The sequence below is a fragment of the Eschrichtius robustus genome, chromosome 2, assembly GCF_028021215.1.
Source record: "Eschrichtius robustus isolate mEscRob2 chromosome 2, mEscRob2.pri, whole genome shotgun sequence".
NCBI classification, from domain to species: domain Eukaryota; kingdom Metazoa; phylum Chordata; class Mammalia; order Artiodactyla; family Eschrichtiidae; genus Eschrichtius; species Eschrichtius robustus.
In genome coordinates this window covers 64,000,261-64,021,926 of record NC_090825.1, presented here as the reverse complement: position 1 = coordinate 64,021,926, position 21,666 = coordinate 64,000,261, and the positions used below count along the sequence as shown (strand labels likewise).

Here is a 21,666-nt window from a genome sequence, read left to right as displayed (position 1 = left end):
CCCGGGTTTGATCCCTGGTCAGGGAACTACATCCCACATGCATGCTGCAACTAGGAGTTCTCATGCCACAACTAAGGAGCCCGCCTGCTGCAACTAAGGCCCGGCACAACAAAATAAATAAATATTTTTTAAAAAGATGAATAAGGTAAACTACTTTAAATTCACTTTCCTAATTCCAGTGGGAAAATGGATTAACATTATCCCTGTTCTTATGAAACTATGAGTGTGGGGTTTGGAGGAATGGGGGAAAAGATTGTATGGGGACAGATACTGCACGCAGACAGGGAAAGGAAGGAGGGGTTAAGTGATCCTTCACCCCAGGGATGTTTCTAGCTATTCCTCAGACTTTTCACTCTCACTGTTTCTGAGCAGAATGGGGATGCCACTTGGGCAACCAACACAGGGAGTGGGAGGGCAGAGATGGTGCTTGGTAAGAATTGTGGCAAGTAAATAGTGTTCCTTCAGTTTCCTTTAACAGTCTAAGCAATAATATAGTTACACAGACAACAGCCTTAGGATGACTTAGGGCTGTAGTTTTCATGTTTCGATTTTCTATTTGGTCCTTTGACTGATCAGCCTGGTCCTTTTTACACAGTGATCTATTCTTTTCTTTCCTTCCTTCTTCCTTTCCTCCCTTCCTCCCTTCCTTCCTTTCATAGCTTTATTATATTTTAAACATTCTTTTTCACAGTCTTTTCTAAGTTATCACTCTATTATCTGAAGTTCCAGCAGTGCTAATTCTACTGCTCACTATGTCTTCTGACTCTCGCTCTTGATAGATCGTTTACTCACAAGATTTGTAATTTTTGATTTTGAGCACCTTGTCATGAGCCCTGAACTGTTGAGGTGTTGCTAATGCAGTGACTTTGTGTTTGCTTCTACCAAGCATTTTGGGTTAGCAACAGTCCAAATATTGTTTATGCATTAATTTCTCAGTTTGGAATTTTCACACCATGTGAATATTGTAACTCTGAATTTCAAATCCATAGGCCAGAAACACATTTGTTTTTCTCAAAGGAGCTTTTTAAAAATTCAGAACTCAAGGGGCTTCCCTGGGGGTGCAGTGGTTAAGAATCCGCCTGCCAATGCAGGGGACACAGGATAGAGCCCTGGTCCGGGAAGATCCCACACGCCGAGGAGCAACAAAACCCGTGCGCCACAACTACTGAGCCCGTGTGCCACAACTACTGAAGCCCACACGCCTAGAGCCTGTGCTCCGCAACAAAACAAGCCACCGCAATGAGAAGCCCGCGCACCGCAACAAAGAGGAGTAGCCCCCGCTCGCCAAAACTAGAGAAAGCCCGTGTGCAGCAACGAAGACCCAAGGCAGCCAAAAATTAATCAATCAATCAAGTAATTAATTAATTAAAAGAAAATTCAGAACCCAAGACAAAGACAAACTTCCTTATGTCTTCCCTGGCCTAATGGGTTTTTTGAGTTCTTATTTCATGGAGGGGGCAGCCTTTCAATGCCCAGGCTTCAAACAAGGGCTTCAAACAAGGATCTCAATTCCTTTTAGGGGCCCAAGGCTAACCCTCGCTCCTTTTGTTAATACCCCTCGGGCGTGGGACCAATATCCAAACTAAAATCATTCCCAAGTCTCTATGTCTTCAGTTTACATGCTGTCTACCCTGACTTTAAGTTCCCTTGTTATTTCCGGCAACTAGAGATTTCCCTTTATATCTGTAAATACCACCAATGTATTAGATTTTTTTATTATACTGATTTTATGTATTAAACATTTCTTCTTTGTAGCTAGAAGGGATCTAAATCGGTGCAGTCCTCCACACTGCCAGAATTGAAACTTGGGATAAGTGTTTTAGATCCAAAAGAGAAGATTTATGTGACCACTTTTGAACATCTTATTATCCAATGTCAGATCTCATTCATAAATCTTTCTGATTCATTGTGTTAAGCATTAAAATTACTTTCAGCAGGAAGAAAAAGAAATTTTCACTTACACTCAAGTTTCAGGAGAAGAAAATGTACATGCAATCTGAACTATAGCTCAAAAGACCATGTAATAAGAAGTCATATTTAAATGTACTAAAAGGTCTTTGATAACTGCCACACCTATCTGTGCGATGGATGAATATATATATATATCTATCTATATACATACATGTATACATAAAACATATTACGGTATATTTATAATAGAGGAGTGTTTTTTGGTTTTTTTTAACATCTTTAATGGAGTATAATTGCTTTACAGTGGTGTGTTATTTTCTGCTTTATAACTAGAGGAGTGGTTTTGAAATGGACTGATTTCTCAGAGGCTCCACAGACAGGCTTCAGTGACAGCAAGGGTGTGAACAAACAGGACTCCTGGGGGCTCTGGGTCCACCAATTCTACATCAACCAGAGTATTTTGCTTTTATCTCACTTCCATTTGGCATTTTCAGTACTGCTACATTGAAGAAAGAGTTCTCTTCCAGAAAAAAGTTAAACTACAACCGAATTTATGTTTATGAATGTGTGTATGAACATATTTATATTGGAAGCCATGGTATATATTCATGATCATAGAAGCACATATCTTGGTTGTGTTGGGGAGAAGAGACTGAGTCCTGGGAAAATGAATGCAGTTCACTCAGTTAAGAAGAAAGACATGAAAATAATCAGGATGTCACAAATCTTTAAGGATATATTGAATTTATGTGAATTACTATAAACCTTGAAATTAATAGGATATTAACAAAAGCAGATTCCTAGGTCACGGCTATTCTAGTTCAGTTTGCAGTGACTATGACCAGGGTGGAGCCTGGGAATATGTATACTCACAAAAGGCCCAGGTAATTTTTTTGATTTATTTTTTTGTTTCTTGGGGGTTTTTTTTGGCCGCACTGCACAGCTTGTGGGATCTTAGTTCCCCGACCAGGGATTGAACCTGTGTCCCTTGTAGTGGAAGTGCAGAGTCCTAACCACTGGACCACAAGGCAATTCCCTCCAGCAAGGTTTTTTGAGGGTCTTGCTTAAGGAAATATCTGGTCAAAGTCAGTGGTCTACTGTGTCACCATATTTTTTTTTTTACCTTCCTAATACTTCTAAGTAGTAGGAAGAACAGTAAATTCAATTTCTCTCTTTTAATTTCACCTTTTTATATTAAAGTAAAATATTCCCTATTGATTCCAGAGAAGTTATTTTAAAGGAGGAAGCATGTCAGTGTGCTACAAATTTGCCTGTATTTTGACACATCTGCCCAAACCAAGAAGCTCAGAGGTGAATTTTAATTCTGCATTTTAGCTGATACCCATAATTATAGAAAAATCTGTTTAATACACCATTATGTATGACAGTGAGACATGCACAAATGAATGCACTATATTGAAATGAATGGTCAAATCTTCAGCCTCAAATTTTTCCCTATAAATAGATGAAAAAGGGAAGAATTATTGGTCAAGACCATTAACCACTTGCACATTTTGTTGGAGGCACCAACGGTTAATTATGACCTTGCTGGTGGAACTAAAAGTATAATTAATCGTTCAAGCCATTGTTACTTCTAAAGATTACAGCTTCAGAGAGAGAGGCCTGACAAAGCTAAACATCTTAATTTTTGTATAGAGTTCTCTATGTGAAACTGGGATTGTATCAATAGTCAGGCACCACTTTATTATCTCAAATAAGAACTACACGTGATTAGTATAACACGGTACAATAGTTTAGCAAGGTGGTATCAAATCAAGCCAGGAAAAATTAAAATTTTGCAAAACAAAGAGTGACAAAAATAAATAGACAAAATAATGGAGAACATATTCATAATTTGGACTGAAAGAAAATGCTCATTTCCCTAGTCTGTAAGGATAGCTCCAATGGATAAATGTCCATCTGGTATAAACAGACAAGAAACAGAAACAGTGGAAAATGTTAGTCTCACTGATAATTACAGAAATGTAAAGTAAAACCACTAGAAAGCAATATCACTTTTCCATTAAATAGGAAAATGTGACAAATGTGACAAAACTCAACACTGGCAGGACTTAGAAGAAAGTTGCATAGATACCTTGCTGATGGTGTTGTGAAATGATGAGTTACATGTTCCTTGGAGCGTTTGGGCAGTCTGTCGAGTCATGTATCATGAACTCATGAAAGTGATCAGGCCCCCCGTACCAGCCTTACCGGCTGTGGGTAAGATACACCACCAAGGGACCTTTAAAAGGGGAGAAACTCCCTGTGCAAAGATGGTTAGCACCACATCATATATTAATGCTGAAACTTGGAAACTGCCTGAATGCCTAATTATTCAAAAAGAGCTAGAAAAGTGGTAAGTTAACATGATAGAATATACATATATTGCTATTAGAAGACACCAATATGAAGAATTCACAGGAATATAAAAAGATGTAAAAAGCAAAAAATGATGCACATATACACCTAGAGCCAAACTGTTAAATTATTTCTGTATGGCAGGATTGTGAGGGTTTTAGAGGTGGAAACATTTGATTTTCAAAACAGGGTTTCTCAAATTTAATTGCGCAAAAATGATCTGTGGAGCTTGTTAAACCTGGGGGGTGTCTGGAATGTGGGTTCAGGAATCTGTATTAAAAAAAAAAAAACCTTTGGACCTGCTGTATAAAAAAATAAATAAAATGCAAAAATGCAAAAAAAAAGAAAACAACCTTCCGGTAATTATCTGTGGAAAACACTTTGATAAACATTTATTTAGTGATCTGGGTGCTGGGAGTCTTTCTGGTTTCCTTTTTGTGTCCATATTTTTACATATACATGATAAAATATTAAAAAGTACATTTTCAAGCATTCTGTAGACTCATCTTAATAATGAATATGTCCAGAGGCATACTTGGAATACTGACAAATTCCATCAACGTGTGTACAGCACATAATTTTCCCCATAAGATGAAAATGCTTTAAGCAGAGAACAAAGCCCGGTTGAGATGCAGGCTGCTGGGCAGTAGGCTAGGCTCAATCAATAGTGGAGACTCTGTGTCTACCACTCACCATTCAAACCCTGAGTCAGGAAAATCACTAAGCGTCTCAGAACACTCACTACCAGACTCAGCTTTCAGTAGCAGCTGACATCATCACTCCCCACTCCCTGATACATTTTCTTCACTTGACTTACAGGACACCATGTCCTCTTGGCTATCCTCCAATTGCTCTGCTGATTCCTTCTCTTCTTTGTTGTTCTCCAGGACTCCTCACCCAGTCCATGGCCCTCTTCTCAGTCTATCTACATTTACTCCCTGGCTGATCTCAACAGGCCTTAAATACCATCTAAATGGTATAGAGTCTCCCACCTGGACCTCCCTCCAAGCACTTAACATCTATATCCCACTGCTTACTTAACAACTCCACTTAAATTATTTCCTCTTTTTCTATTTTCCCTCTTGCACATTCCCCTTCAGCCACACTAGCCTTCATGCTATTACTCAAAATATGCAGTGTCCTCCTACTCTAGAGTCTTTGCAGTGGCTGTTCCCTCTGCACTGCCAAGGGAATGACTTTCCCTTCATTACATATCAACACGGTATTTCCATCACCTGCTGCAGTCTTTGTTTACACGTCTTCTTCAAAATAAGATGATCACCTTTTAAAAATTGTACCAAGCCCCATCTACCTCCAGTAGCCCAATCCTTCTTACCCTGGCCTATCACCCTCTGACATAAAATATTATATACTTACTTATTATGTATACTGCTATTTTCATTTTTCCCCACACTAGAATGTAAGCTACACAAGGTCAGGGAATTTTTTGTTGCTGTTGCCTCCTGTCCATGATATATCACAAGTGCCTAAATAGTGCCTGGCATACAGTATCACTGCATAAATATATTTATTGAATGGCTGAAATCATAAGTGTCAAAGACACACGATATCAAGGCTCTATGGAACACAGTAATTTCATGTAATGATATCATCGTCCCTCAGAAAGATACAATTTTCTGTTGTTTCCTTCTCCAATTCAATTGTACATATAATCAGCTTAATATATTAGTAATAGAAACTTGGAGAAACAAGAAGAAGTTGTATACTCAACTCAAGATGTAGACTAAGTAGAGAGAATCACTTGGATGCTTCTGGGAAGCAAAGTATTGGATCCTTTCTTTAAAGGACCAGGCATAGAATCATTCATGCACCCCATGGGTCTTTCTCTCTTAGCAATGCCTCACCAGGCCCCCTAAGGAAGATCACTTAACGCTTTTATCAACTCTGTATCTTAGGAGCCCCAGTTACATCATAAGGTAGAAGCTATAAACAGCTGGAAAAACATCTTTGCCTACACTCCAATTCTCCCTATTTTTCCTACTTATCTTGGCTTCACAACACATACAAAATTTTGTTGCATTAAGTTGTCTACTTCCCTTTCTTCCCTACTAGCCTGCCTATCTCCTTGAGAGCAGGGACCGTTGCCATATCCCTGGTACCTACACAGTACCTGGCAGCACATGGTGATTGCTCAATTAACGTGCATAGAATCAATGACTGATTCAGAGTCTCATCAGGTAAAAGATGTACTACAGAGACTTAATTAAAGTATTAATTCATACAGCATAGAGCTAATGAAAGTATTAATAAATCACCACAAGGATGTAATTATGCAAATACACAAGATCCCATATTTTCATTCCTTTGTTAACCAGAAAAGCAGCACCTTCACTTCAGCTATTTATTCATCATCAAAACAGTCCCGGGAGAAAAGAAGTAAAAATCCAGAATTCCAGTAGAGGATATTTAGAGTGCTAATAAAAGACCTAGATTAGGTTTGAGTCCTGACTCAACACAGTTCTGTATTTGGACAAATGCTTATTAACCTTCCAAACCTCAGGTTTCTCACCTGTGAAATGGGACTACTATTTCTGTTAGCCTTCAGTATACTACTGTAAGGGTCAAATGAGACTGTAAAATTTCTTTGACATACAAAAATAATTATTTTGCCCATTCATTTTCTTTCTATTTCCCCTCAGTTTTCAGTCACTCTGAAAAAAACTAAGTATCTGAAGAACTATGATATAGTTTCTATTTATACCTAAGTCTTATACAGTAAGTTCCCTACATATGAGCCTTCAAGTTTCGAACTTCCGAAGATGCTAACGTGCGTTCACATGTCCAATCACGTAAGTTAGTTCACGTGTCTGGCCTACATTGTCACGTGCGTGCATCCTGTACAAGTGGTTGTGCTTTTGTGTACTTTACTGTACAGTACTATATAGAGTACAGTAGTACAGTATCTTATTTCAAGCCCAGGATGTCCGGAAGCAAGTGCAAAAGTAGCAGTGATGTAGCTGGTATGCTAAGAAGAGCCAGCTGTTGTACTGTACTAACTACTTTTCAAGGTAATGTATTGTAAGATTAAAAATGTTTTCTTTAATTTTTGTTTGTTTTTTTATGGACTATTTGTGTGTAAAAGTATTATAAACCTATTACAGTACAGTACTATATAGTCAATTGTGTCAGTTGGGTACCTAGGCTAACTTTGTTGGACTTATGAACAAATTGGACTTATGAATGCGCTCTCGGAACAGAACTACTTTGTATGTAGGGGACTTACTGTATATAAGTACTATGAGCTCTTCGGAAAAGGAAGACAATGGGATCTATAGCATATGCCTTTCCTGTTTGCCCCAATCTTCCTTGAGTTAACAACTTTGAAGATAATAATCAAGCTTTCTTTTAATATTTTCCTTACACAGCTTCCCTTTTCACTTAGATTGGTTAATGGAACCAAAATTAATGTGGAGCTTGGATTGAAGAATGCCCAAGTCCAATTATCACTAGTTTTGGCATTCTTTCAAATGCTGAATAAATGAAGCAATTCCCTAACTGGGCATTGCTGATCAAGGAAAGGTAAGCAAATCTGTTCCTTAATTTTCTCTATATAAAATACAGGAGCTCATTTTCAGGCTTCATACTACAGACAGTATCTCTTTTTTGATTTGATTCCACAGTCCTTGTTAGCTGTTTTTGAATCTCTCACCATTTTCCTACCTCAGTAACAAATAAGCAAAAAAAAAAAAAAAAATCTAGTGAGGTCACTGGAGAATTTATTACTCACAGGGCAATTTTAACACTGTCCAACACAAGTGATTACATTATCAGCTTGTACAAAAGTGCCCAGGACACAAAATGCAATAACTACATTTCAAGTAAATTTTAAACAAACAACAACCACAAACGATTTAATACATGAAAACATATAGTGGTACTGGTAGTGACCACAGCAACCAGATATAATTTTCTAATAAAAATAAATTGACTCTAAAACTCCTTCCCAAAAGTTTATGTTGTAAAATTTAAAACAAAAAACAAAACCCAACTTAGGGCCAAAGCCACTTGCTTACCTGACTGATGTCACTCGTCCAGGCAGCTTTCTCCTGGCGTGAAGGTGCTAACAATACCACAGTGAAAGGGGCAGCGTCAGGAGGCTCCACCACTATTTTAAAATCCAGGTGTCCAAACACTTGCCCAGAACCTTTGGCTTCAACACATGTAAACCAAACAATTAGATGTGAACACAAAAATATGAGTGATAGTTGCTTTCATATGGTTCTAGTAATACAATCAATGTGCATTTAAGTCCAGGATCTCATTTCAGCAACATGGTGCTTCTTGGGCATGGGGAAGGCTTTGTTAAGCTCATAAGCAGATGAAGAAACTGAGATCAGTAGGTTACTCAGGACTAGGATCCTGCTTTCCTTCTCGTTTCATGGTTTGTTTTTTTTTTAATTTCCATAATTTATGGAATTCCAACACACTAATTCAATCCCTTTCTTTTCTACCACTGCAAAGTCACTATCAAGAGACAAATTCAGTAAAATATGAATTCCCAAAGACGGTTTAACCAGGTCACAGGTTAAATGGCTCAACAGAATTTTTCATATATAAATGAATTCAGGGAGTTTATTCTTAACATCTTTCCTGCTTCCTTAAGCAGCTCTTCTTAGCTATGAATGAATAAAAACCATAGGGCTATTTAATTCTAATATAATTCTAAGTGATAGTATGTGACTTACAGTCATCATCGCTTGTATCGGGCTCCTCAACCAATGTACATTCTATTAGAGAGAGAACTCCACCTGTCTGGAAACAGACCAATTGTTCATTAAGAGGCTAAGAGTCTTTCACAGGTTGGGAACCTGTGATTTGCAAACCTTACATTCAAACTGCCACAGAAGAAAATAGCAATTCTGCTTCATAAATAATTTTTCATAGAGTCCAAAATTAAACTTAGATGTGTAAAAGTAATTGAATTCATTGAACTTCATGGTTCTTCCCCACATCCGACTCTCACTCCTGATGTTTACACAATTTAGCAAGTCAGTCTATGGGAGACTATATGGCACCTTAGGGGCCCTGTAGAGTGAATGCAGCTCAGCAAAGGGCAGAACTCTCCAACCAGGAAGTGATTTAAGCAGTAGGAAGCCTTTGTTGTGATGTTGGATAATATTTTCAGGCACTAATAACAGAAGGTACAGATAGGCAGACTTCTTCTGTTAAGGGCCAGCTAGTAAACCTTTTAGGCTTTGCAAGCCATGTGATCTCTATCGCAACCGCTCAAATCTGCTGTTCTAAAAAAGCATGAAAACAGCCAGGGACAATATGTAAGGAAATGAGTATGGCTGTGTTCCAATAAAACTTTATTATCAAAAACAGGCAACAAGCTGCAGGCCATAGTTTGCTCATTCCTGGTACTGAGCAAGATAAAAGAGCATTTAGTAAATGTTATATAATCAGTACACTGCAGTAATTTGACAAGATTTTTGTAGCTCAGTAGTCACCAACTAGTAATTTTGTCCAGGTTATGATTTTAATTGCTCTTCTTTATGGCAATGCACACTTAAATTTCTATTACTTTGGATCCAATTGACAACAAAGTAAATGTCAGGATTGGTAACTGTATATTACCTCACCATGAAATCTGACAATCTATTTTATGATAGCAGGCATAGGAAAGTCATAATTAAGTTAACCTCAATGCCTCTTAAGTGCATGGAACATAAATGGAATAGTCATATAAAACCAGTACCTTGAGCAGATGCAGCTTTCCTCCTGAACTTCTTGTACAAATTAAAAAGTGTTTTGTAAACAAGAAGCATTGTCTTTCTCCTTCCTTTTTCAAAGACAATGAACCCAGGCGAACTTTACTAAGTTTCCCCCTCTCAACGGAAGGTACTTGAATAAGAGAACCTGGTGATCACAAAAGTGAAGAACACACAGTAATTAAAATTCTGTCAAGTGAGAGCTGTTCCTGATGCAAAAACACCAGGGCCTGTATCCCAAGATACCAAGGATTTATTTGATGCACCATTGGAACAAGTAAATCCCCTGCACTCGGAGCAGAAGAAACAATGCATTACGTTTTAAGGGTTGCACGAATTCCTACTATTTTTGTAAAACACTTTAGACTTGATTATCTACAAGCTGGAAAATAAGTTTAAAAGAAAGCCAAATTGAATTCAAAGAACGAGGCACTTCTGCCATCTGTCCTTCATAATCTGATCTCAATCAATTTATTTACATAAGAATAAGGTACATATTATATAATTAGATAGAGTAATAAAATAACCTAATAAAAAGCAAATCAAATTTAATTTTCCTGGAGCCCTGAAGGTAGATAAATAGCATTAATATAGTTTACTTTGTATTTTAAAAATAGAATGTACAATACATGTACATTATAAAAATACACAAATTATACAATTCAATGCAATTTAGTTAAGGACTATTTTTAAAGGGCAGTCATTTCAGGTTACATTTAAATTATATGTGATAAAAATTTTTTGTGGAATCTAAATGGAAAAGAAACCACACAAATTCTATACCCAGAACATTCCTGTGAGCAAAACTGTCTTCCATTCAATGTGAGAAGCTATGCATAGACTTTATATAGTTTCACCCTAATAATGACCGCCTGCTCCCCGCAAAAGAAAATTCTAATCTAAGTTAAATATCAAACCAAAAAGTACTACCAAAGACGCTAGCAAATACCTTGCCTCTGACTTCTGAAATGCCCTGAGCCAGTAATATTTCTACTATTTGTTTAATCCACCACCTACTCCAAATGCAGCCTTACAAAGGCTCCTATCAGCCTCATAAGAACTATTAAATGACTATTTATCACTTAAATATTAACAGTGGTCATCACTAAGAGATGAGATTGCAGGCAACTTTATTTTCCTCTTCATACATTTCCTGGGTTTCCCGATTTTTGTTGTTGTTGTTGTTGTTTGTTTTAGAATAGTAAAACTATGATTGTGGGTCACAAAACGTTTACACTAACATCTGAATATTCCAGATAGCATCTGCTTTTACAGAGATCTAAAGATGTGCTGGGGGTAAAGAACCCAAGTTTCTATGGATTCCCTGAATTCCATCTATTCAGGTGAGTGTTTAGGTGGGGCTGCTTGACAAAGGCAGAATTGCTGAGGCAGTCCTGGGGGAGGGTGTGGGACTGGGGAATGAGGGCGGGAGAAGGCTTGGTTCCAGTGAAAGGAATGGGCAAGAAGGAGGAGAGGTAGGTGGGAGCAAAGTGGCAGAGAGCACAGGCAGCATGTAATTAAATATGAAGAATAACGGAGCAATGAAAAAAGCAGAAGGCAGAATGCTTAGAGGAGTAGATGGGCAAGTAACAGCAGCAGCAGGATTGTATTCATGAGACCCGTGGGTGAAACTGAAGCCACAGGAGATCTTCCAGAGGACCTGGGTCATCCCCGCCAGGAGATGGCAGTGGATTCAGCAGCATAACAACTGAAAGTCAGAAAGGGAATGGATGGGAAAAGACAGTAAGTTCTAGCTTTTCCATGGGCGGTCATGAGTCATCTAGGCAGATAGGTTAGGGCAGAGCGGAAGACTGCAGCATAGACAGGTGGGCAAGCGGGTTTGAGAGTCATTTTCAGAAGGGATATAACCAAGGCTATGAAAACTGGATAATAATGTGTTCACTGGTAAATGCTTCTAGCATTTAATGATTTTGTAAATCAGAAATTATAGAGTACACTGTTAACTCATATATTAATCATTACCGTGAATTTTAACTTTGAGGTAAAAAAAAACCCAATGTTTCCTTGGCAACTATACACTAATATGCTTAATCTATAACTGTTCATCTCATATCCAAATAGGAGACTGTGTGCATTAGGTATGTACAGAAGTGTATACATCTGAATTAAAAGTGAGCAATTTCAACACTGGTTTATAAAATAAGCTTGTTGAAAAATAAGTTAAGTGGATATTTTTTTCACATTTCATCTTATGTTTGACATGATGTTTCAACACAACTATGAGACTTGAGGATTCCTTTCTAGTTAATACAAATTAGAGAACTCATAGTCTTGAATCAGTAATTCCTCAGTATCAGACCATTGTTGTGATACGATATTTTGCATCACCATCATCATCAGTCTATCTAATAATTGGGGTCAACTTACCAAAACACTTCTGTTTTTCAATCACTAGATTCCCATAGCATGGCATTCAAGACTGGCTAATGCCCTTATTCTTAATTCCACTCAGTAGTGTAAAAGAATGAAGAGCAATTTCCAGGTTACTGGATTAGGCGTTTGAGAAGGTATAACTATTTCTAGACCCCACGTTACAATTTCAAAGGACACTGGTACACTGGAAGTACATGACTTTGAGTCTGGGAATGATTAAAGTACCACAGAGGTTCATGTCTCATTCTCAATGCATTTAGCTCTAAATTAGGTCACCTTTATTTAATTTTCCTGATTCACATTTCCACCAGACAACAACGACTCAGTATAATGGATTTTGCACAAAATGTCAACTTAAAGTGCCTTTATCTTCTAATAAATATTCATATATATTTCATGTTACTGAAAATAGACACCCATTCCAAAATTTAGATCTTCGTTTTTAAGGTTTATGTCATAATCTCACAGACACTAGCCTAGACGCCTTAATGGACATTTAATCTTCACAACAACCCTAAAAGACAGCTACTACTATTCCCCAACTTAAAGGGAGGAAACTGAGGCAAAGAGAGGTTAAGTAAATTGCCCAATATCACACAGCAAGGAAGTGGAGGGGACAGGATTTGACCTCCATGACGTGGTTATATGTCTACCTATTATTGCCGCAGACACTTTTGCTCAAGAAACTTTGAAAAGATTTTGGAAAATAAATGACAGTGTCAGACCACTGCTATGATATAGTCCTCTGCATCGTACTCATCAACCATCTAGTAATTGGAATCAATTTACAATAAAACCTGTTTTTTCAATCACGAAATTCCTACAGATTGACATTCAAGATTGGCTATCACACCTATTCGGAGGAGGCCTTTCAGATGACCTTATTTTTTCTAGTCCTCAGAATAAAAATTCATTTGAGATTGAAACCACACACTTATTTGTACATAAGCGTTTGCACACGCACTCACGCATTAAAAAACAGACCGTATATCACCCCTAAAAGTAAACAATGCAAATATTAGTATACAATTAGAGATAAACTATAGTCCATTTCATAGAAAATAGAATCAAAGTTAAAAAAACTTTTTTAAAAACCCACTTCAACGAGTTTTAAAGCCTATTAAAAGTATTTAGTAAAAGTAATAATAGGAGCAACCAAAGCAAAATAATGCAAACTTTCCAAATTGTCTGTAATTGGATTACTTTCTACTTTCAGATTAAGGTTTGATTTTTTAAAACCACCTTTATTGAATAATTCCCAAACAGACTAACCAAACCAAACAACACAGAAAAATACTGCTGAAAGGCAAATCATTATATCAACATCAATACAGCAATAACATCAGATATATTAATAGCTGGCAGAAGCACCTCAAACATGTAGTACAGAACAAGCTATAAATAACATCTGGACATGAATCAAAGGGAGAGGCGGCTCATGACTGTTTTTCCTCCAGGTGCAATGAAAAAAAATATGATTTTTTCATTGGATTCGACCTTCTAGCATTTTTCAACTAAGTTTGTAGAAATATATTAAATGTTTATGTGTAATAATACTTTTCAGTTCAAGTCCTTTCAGAAATTGAATACTAGTTACAAAAACTTTTGTCACCATTTTCACATAGTATACAGCTCAAGTCCTTTAGTAAGTATTTTTCAGTGAACTCCAATTACAAGAAAAATACAAAACAAGACAGCTGACATTCAAAACTGTAGTTCAACAAGCAATTCAATTTAATCCATTGTTCATTTTCCGGGTATCTATAATGGAAAGCATTGTACTAAGCAAGAGAGAATTCATAAAAACTGCCCTTCAGAGTTACAATTACTGGGAGAGACAGGCATGCAAGCAAGCGGATGAAATACATGCACCAGGAGCAAAGGGGCTTGGGAATGAGGAGGACGGTAAATTCATTCTAACTGGAGGAAAGAGGAGGGGAAGATGAGAAGGAAATTTAAAAGGCTCTTTAGAGGTGTCTGACCTGAGCCCAGTAGGACAAGCAGACCTTCCATAGGCACAAGAAAGGTGGATAAGGGCATTCCTGGTGCCCAGGCTAGGGCCAGCACATGTAAAGGCACAGAAGCAGACAAGTGCCAGGAAGGCAGGAAGCCAATATGGGGACACGGTCTGTACGGAGGAATAGAGGGGGAGTTAGGAAGGCCTGATGTTGTCAGCATTAGAGTCCACTATTACTTAAAGAAAAATGAATACTTAAAGCCAAAAATGAGAAAGGTATCATATCCCGAAATATACTTCCAAACTTTAACATACGTGTGATTTCTCTCCTTGTAAATAAATATGGAAAATAGAACAGCATGTGGTAAATTTTTTAAGTGTTCTGTGCAAAAATTAACGTGTGTAGCACAAATAATGTCTTGTTTGATGAGGTAAAAAAAGATTTTAAGCAGCACATTTTGGTAGGCACTAGAAATGCAAATATCTTCAAATAATATTGGCATGTTATAAACAGAAACCACATTAAAGGTTAATTCTAGCTCCAAATTTATATGCCACTCCTCACCAAGTTCAAAATTATGATTGTGTGCAATATATTGCCACTAATCGATTTTGTGGGGCATGCTCCCCTGCCCCCAGAACACCTGAGCACTTAAAAAGAACTTGGAGTGTGGTTTACATCCTGCACTCTGTAATGAAAGCCACGGAGGAATATGGACTGTTAGGTTGTTGCTTCTCTACAGTTTCCAGTACAAATATCTTCAACTCTTCAAAAGCTCAGTTTACTGGGTGATGCCCCCAAAGCACACCCCTCAAACATGATACCTTCGCCATCACCGAAATATGGCAGGGAAGTTGACAGTGAGACATTTCATCTAGCAACTGGAGTTACCAATTGAATCAAATCATATCATGTGGGGCCGATCCGGAAGTGCTGATGAAAAATGGGAACAAGAGACAGCTGTTTTCACTTCGGACATTGTCCCCACTGCTATGTGAAAGGGCTCTGAGTAATGCAAGTTTCTCTTGGGCCTTTGCCTGGATGTCGTCACCACCTGGCACTGCCACTCCAATCGGCCAGAGCAATCTGTCCTCCCTGGAGCTGTAGAGAATGTCCGGTCCACTGAGGAGGAGAGTCCAGTCAGAATGTAATTTACTGTCCCACTCGTGCTTTACTATTATTGTGTTGCTGTTTTTCATGGCCCCTGAAAAGAAACAGCACAAAGGTGGGCCTCAACCACAGCCTCGGTCAAGGCCGTGGGGACATCCTGCATGAACAGCATCAATCAAACAGCTAAATCAAGCCTGCTCCAAAATGCTTTCCTGGATCTGCCAGTGATAATGTGACAGGTGCAGAGACCACTTAGATGGTGGGTCTGCTGAACAAGGACTTACCTTGGCGGATGAAAGTTTGGCTAGTGTCCAGCAAAATATCACAGCCCTCTACGATCATTCTTTCTATGGCGAGGTTCTTCCTTATGTTTTCAGTGTCACTCACTTCATCGTGCATGACCCTGTCAGACACAATACAGGATCACAGTGAGAGATTTTCTATTGCCCCAGCAGATAAGCAAAGGAGCTCCATCTCGGAAGCTAGGGTTTGAACTTGTATCAGTCTAACTGGGGCTGTAGGGTAAGTCATGCTGGACTTCTAGCCTTCATCAAGTCATGACTCAAAGCAAAGCAAATGTACATCATGATTCTTAAGGATAAGTGAGTATCCTGAGAATGCTCCTTGTAAAGGCAACAGGAAAGCAATATATTATTTTACGAAGAGCTCCATTCATTGAAATCAGGATGCCATTTCTTAGAGGTGGAGTAAATTAGAGAACTTTATACCATTTATCCCATATAAGCTAAAGGAACACAGATGCCAAAACACTGAAAAGTCACTGATAAATCCAAAATATACATTCTACGACTTCTTATCAAATATGGATGCAAAAATGCAACTAACAACCATTCTTCTATTATGATGAAAGAAATGTGAACATTTTCAAACTTACACCAAAATATGCCTAATCTCAATTATATAAATTTACATGCCATAAAACCATTTTCAAAGATATTTTTTTTCTTGGTTAAAATTAACGTGCATGCTGACTCAGCACCATCTCAGGAGCTAGCATTTAATGTTCAGCAGAATCTGAGAAGCTGGATTGTGTCTTGCTTCTTGTTCCCTGGACATATATATTCAGTTTCCACAAAAGACTAATGTGCTACTTTGCCAGATCAAACCTTTATTATAAATTCTCCAAATACCTGGACAGTTCTTCTAGTTTGGATTTAGCAAACTCCAGACTTTTCCTCTCCACATGTTCATGGGGAGTATGAGCTAGGAGTTCATGAAGTGTGATGATATACCTGGGGATCTAAAAGCAAACAAAGGCCAGCATGAGCAAAGGTCAGGATGAGTAACACTAGATCTTCTCTACTTGCCATCATCACTTCTGAAGAGCTCATCTCTACTCTTACAGTTTTGACTGTTTCACAAGTTTTTTTTTTTAAGAAATACATTTAAAATGAACTATGCTTCAAACATCAAACACACACAGAAACGTCACCAAGAACACATGAAGATAATAAAGTTTTATATTATAAAGAAACGATTATTTTCTCAGATTTTTAATATAATCATACATTTCTTTTTTTAATTTAATTTTATTTTTTATACAGCAGGTTCTTATTAGTTATCTATTTTATACATATTAGAGTATACATGTCAATCCTAATCTCCCAGTTCATCCCACCACCCCGCCACTGCCCCCCTTGGTGTCCATACGTTTGTTTTCTACATTTGTGTCTCTATTTCTGCCTTGGAAACTGGTTCATCTGCTGTTTCTAGATTCCACATATAGGCGTTAATATACAATATTTGTTTTGCTATTTCTGACTTACTTCACTCTGTATGACAGTCTCTAGGTCCATCCATGTCTCTACAAATGACCCAATTTCGTTCTTTTTATGGCTGAGTAATATTCCATCGTATATATGTACCACATCCTCTTTATCCATTCATCTGTCGATGGGCAATTAGGTTGCTTCCATGACCTGGCTATTGTAAGTAGTGCCGCAATGAACATTGGGGTACATGTGTCTTTTTTTTTTTATTATAAATTTATTTATTATTTTATTTATTTATTTTTGCCTGGGTTGGGTCTTCATTGCTGTGCGCGGTCTTTCTCTAGTTGCGGCAAGCGGGGGTTACTCTTCATTGCGGTGTGTGGTCTTCTCATTGTGGTGGCTTCTCTTGTTGCAGAGCATGGGCTCTAGGCATGCAGGCTTCAGTAGTTGTGGCATGCAGGCTCTAGAGTGCAGGCTCAGTAGTTGTGGTGCACAGGCTTAATTGTTCCGCAGCATGTGGGATCTTCCTGGACCAGGGCTCGAACCCATGTCCCCTCCACTGGCAGGCGGATTCTTAACCACTGCGCCACCAGGAAAGTCCCCTGCTGGAAGATCTTTAATCATAGTTTCAATTTCATTACTTGTGACTGGTCTGTTCATATTTTCTATTTCTTCCTGGTTCAGTCTTGGAAGGTTATACCTTTCTAAGAATTTGTCCATTTCTTCCAGGTTATCCATTTTATTGGCATAGAGTTGCTTGTAGTAGTCTCTTAGGATGCTTTGTATTTCTGCAGTGTCCATTGTAACTTCCCCTTTTTCATTTCTAATTTTATTGATTTGAGTTCTCTCCCTCTTTTTCTTGATGAGTCTGGCTAAAGGTTTATCAATTTTGTTTATCTTCTCAAAGAACCATCTTTTAGTTTTATTGATCTTTTGCTATTGTTTTCTTTGTTTCCATTTCATTTATTTCTGCTCTGATCTTTATGATTTCTTTCCTTCTACTAACTTTGGGTTTTGTTTGTTCTTCTTTCTCTAGTTCCTTTAGGTGTAAGGTTAGATTGTTTACTTGAGATTTTTCTTGTTTCTTGAGGTAGGATTGTATTGCTATAAACTTCCCTCTTAGAACTGCTTTTGCTGCATCCCATAGGTTTTGGATCGTCGTGCTTTCATTGTCATTTGTCTCTAGGTATTTTCTGATTTCCTCTTTGATTTCTTCAGTGATCTCTTGGTTATTTAGTAATGTATTGTTTAGCCTCCATGTGTTTGTATTTTTTATGTAATTTATTTCTAATCTCATAGCATTGTTGTCAGAAAAGATGCTTGATATGATTTCAATTTTCTTAAATTTACCAAGGCTTGATTTGTGACCCAAGATGTGATCTATCCTGGAGAATGTTCCATGTGCACTTGAGAAGAAAGTGTAATCTGCTGTTTTCGGATGGAATGTCCTACAAATATCAATTTAATCTATCTGGTCTATTTTGTCATTTAAAGCTTGTGTTTCCTTATTTATTTTCATTTTGGATGATCTGCCCATTGGTGTAACTGAGGTGTTAAAGTCCCTCACTATTATTGTGTTACTGTTGATTTCCACTTTTATAGCTGTTAGCATTTGCCTTACGTATTGAGGTGCTCCTATGTTGGGTGCACCCAACATAGGAGCACCTCAATACATATGTGCTGGGTGCACCTATATATATTTATAATTGTTGTATCTTCTTGGATTGATCCCTTGATCATTATGTGGTGTCCTTCCTTGTCTCTTGTAACTTCTTTATTTTAAAATCTATTTTATCTGATATGAGTATTGCTACTCCAGCTTTCTTTTGATTTCCATTTGCATGGAATATCTTTTTCCATCCCCTCACTTTCAGTCTGGATGTGTCCCTAGGTGTGAAATGGGTCTCTTGTAGACAGCATATATATGGGTCTTGTTTTTGTATCCATTCAGCAAGTCTGTGTCTTTTGGTTGGAGCATTTAATCCATTCACATTTAAGGTGATTATTGATATGTATGTTCCTATTACCATTTTCTTAATTGTTTTGGGTTTGTTTTTGTAGGTCCTTTTTTTCTCTTATGTTTCCCACTTAGAGAAGTTCCTTTAACATTTTTTTTTGAGCTGGTTTGGTGGTGCTGAATTCTCTTAGCTTTTGCTTGTCTGTAAAGCTTTTGATTTCTCCGTCAAATTTGAGTGAGATTGTTGCAGGGTAGAGTAATCTTGGTTGTAGGTTCTTCCCTTTTATCACTTTAAATATATCATGCCACTCCCTTTTGGCTTGTAGAGTTTCTGTTGAGAAAGCTGTTAACCTTATGAGAGTTCCCTTGTTATGTTATTTGTTGTTTTTCCCTTGTTGCTTTTAATAATTTTTCTTTGTCATTAATTTTTGTCAATTTGATTGCTATGTGTCTTGGTGTGTTTCTTCTTGGGTTTATCCTGCCTGGGACTCTCTGAGCTTCCTGGACTTGGGTGGCTATTTCCTTTCCCATGTTAGGGAAGTTTTTGACTATAATATCTTCAAATATTTTCTCGGATACTTTCTCTCTCTCTTCTCCTTCTGGGACCCCTACAATGTGAATGTTGGTGCATTTAATGTTGTTCCAGAGATCTCTTAGGCTGTCTTCGTTTCTTTTCATTCTTTTATTCTTTATGCTGTTCCGTGGCAGTGCATTCCAACTTTCTGTCTTCCAGGTCACTTATCCATTCTTCTGCCTCAGTTATTCTGCTATTGATTCCTTCTAGTGTAGTTTTTATTTCAGTTATTGTGTTGTTCATCTCTGTTTGTTTGTTCTTTAATTCTTCTAGGTCTTTGTTAAACATTTCTTGCATCTTCTCGATCTTTGCCTCCATTCTTTTTCCGATGTCCTGGATCATCTTCACTATCATTATTCTGAATTATTTTTCTGGATGGTTGCCTATCTCCACTTCATTTATTTGTTTTTCTGGGGTTTTATCTTGTTTCTTCACCTGGTACGTAGTCCTCTGCCTTTTAATTTTGTCTTTCTTTCCGTGAATGTGGTTTCCATTCCACAGGCTGCAGAATTATAGTTCTTCTTGCTTCTGCTGTCTGCCCCCTGGTGGATTAGGCTATCTAACTAATCATACATTTCTTAATCATAATTTTTGAAAATTGGTTCATAGAGAAACAGATATAGTTATCAGCAAGTCACTTGAGTCTGTACTTTAGATTTATTTGGCTGTTTACGATTTTTTTTTAAATTGACAATCCTACTGCAATGTTCTCTTTAAGAATTAAAACTTGGGAAAAGATATGTTCACCCTTATTACATTCTGATCCTGTTTCACCTTAACTCATCCTTGTAGCAGTAAAAAGTATTGTTTAATTAGATTATTTGTTTGTACTTTTGTTTATGAACAGACTATCTGAATTCTCTTAAAGGCAGAAACACCACCAACCCTGTGAAGAGTTTAACAGATCACAGTGGAGAGTTAACTCGAGTTATATATGTTGATTTAACTCAACATATTTTTTACTGGCTTATAAGCTAAATTTTTTTAGAAAACAGGGGCAGTGTGTTAATTTTAATAAAACCCTGCATGAACAGCAGCTACCATAATGCTGCCCACAGTGGGTCAGATAGGGAGCTTGAGGTTGCATGTGCACACAATCATTCAGCAAAACATAAGGATTATTCCCCCATTTTACGGATAAGGAAACAAGGCATGAAGAGGTTCCATAACTTGCCCAACGTGGCCTCACGGTAAATGGCAGGGCCAGCCACGAGCCTGGCTCTGACCAGTGCACTAGCCCAGTGGGTCTCTTCTGCAGCGACTGGGTTCTTACTCAGCACTTAACAGGACGTCTAAGAATGAAGAGAGTAAAACAGCTTCCCAAGGCCCTGCTCTCTTGCAGGTGGTGGTCTTCGTTGGGTTATTTGCTAATATTTACTGAGTGCCCAGATTTATGCACTGGCACAGAGGGCAGCGCCATAAGCACAGACCTTGATCTGCAGCTCATATTCTGGGATCACGTCCTAGGGAATGTCATCCAGGTTTTGGAAGTGCAGACTCCTCAGTTATAGGAGGATGGGGCACAGGAGACCCCTCCCTCGGAAGCACATGGGAGGAGGCTTTCTGGCTCTCTACCCCATAAACTTCTCACTAAAACAGCTGGTTGGTACATTCCATTTGGTGAAGGCTCCTGGGATAAGTATGCTTTCAAATATTCCTTTTGCACAATGCCATGATTGATAGAAGTTTGCCTCTAAGTTAGTTCTACAAGAAAATCAAGCCAATCAATAGCTAATGTACTCAATTTTCCATAACAAAGAGGGCAGGAGTGGGAGAGCCTGACTACTTATAATGCACTGAAAACCCACAAAACTAAGTTTAGTCAATAGCTTCATGATCCTCCCCCATTAATTAAATCTATTTTAGAGAGCTCCTTGGCTAAGCTTCAAGTGGATGGATTTGAAAGTAACTGGCCCACCTCATTTTCTGGTGGAGAAAC

At 37.9% G+C, this 21,666-nt stretch overlaps 1 protein-coding gene across 5 annotated transcripts in view; it reads right to left on the bottom strand.

The window, feature by feature from the left end:
* Window positions 1–21,666, bottom strand: part of RASGRF2 (Ras protein specific guanine nucleotide releasing factor 2) — a 229,668-nt gene that overhangs the window by 116,272 nt on the left and 91,730 nt on the right. For all 5 annotated transcript variants that reach the window (XM_068535591.1, XM_068535592.1, XM_068535593.1 and 2 more), the window contains 5 exons: window positions 16,615–16,724; window positions 15,748–15,866; window positions 9,989–10,149; window positions 8,976–9,042; window positions 8,304–8,440 (listed from right to left, as the gene is read on the bottom strand). In XM_068535591.1, coding sequence (XP_068391692.1) covers window positions 8,304–8,440; window positions 8,976–9,042; window positions 9,989–10,149; window positions 15,748–15,866; window positions 16,615–16,724 — 594 coding nt within the window. The remainder of the gene's footprint in view (window positions 1–8,303; window positions 8,441–8,975; window positions 9,043–9,988; window positions 10,150–15,747; window positions 15,867–16,614; window positions 16,725–21,666) is intronic.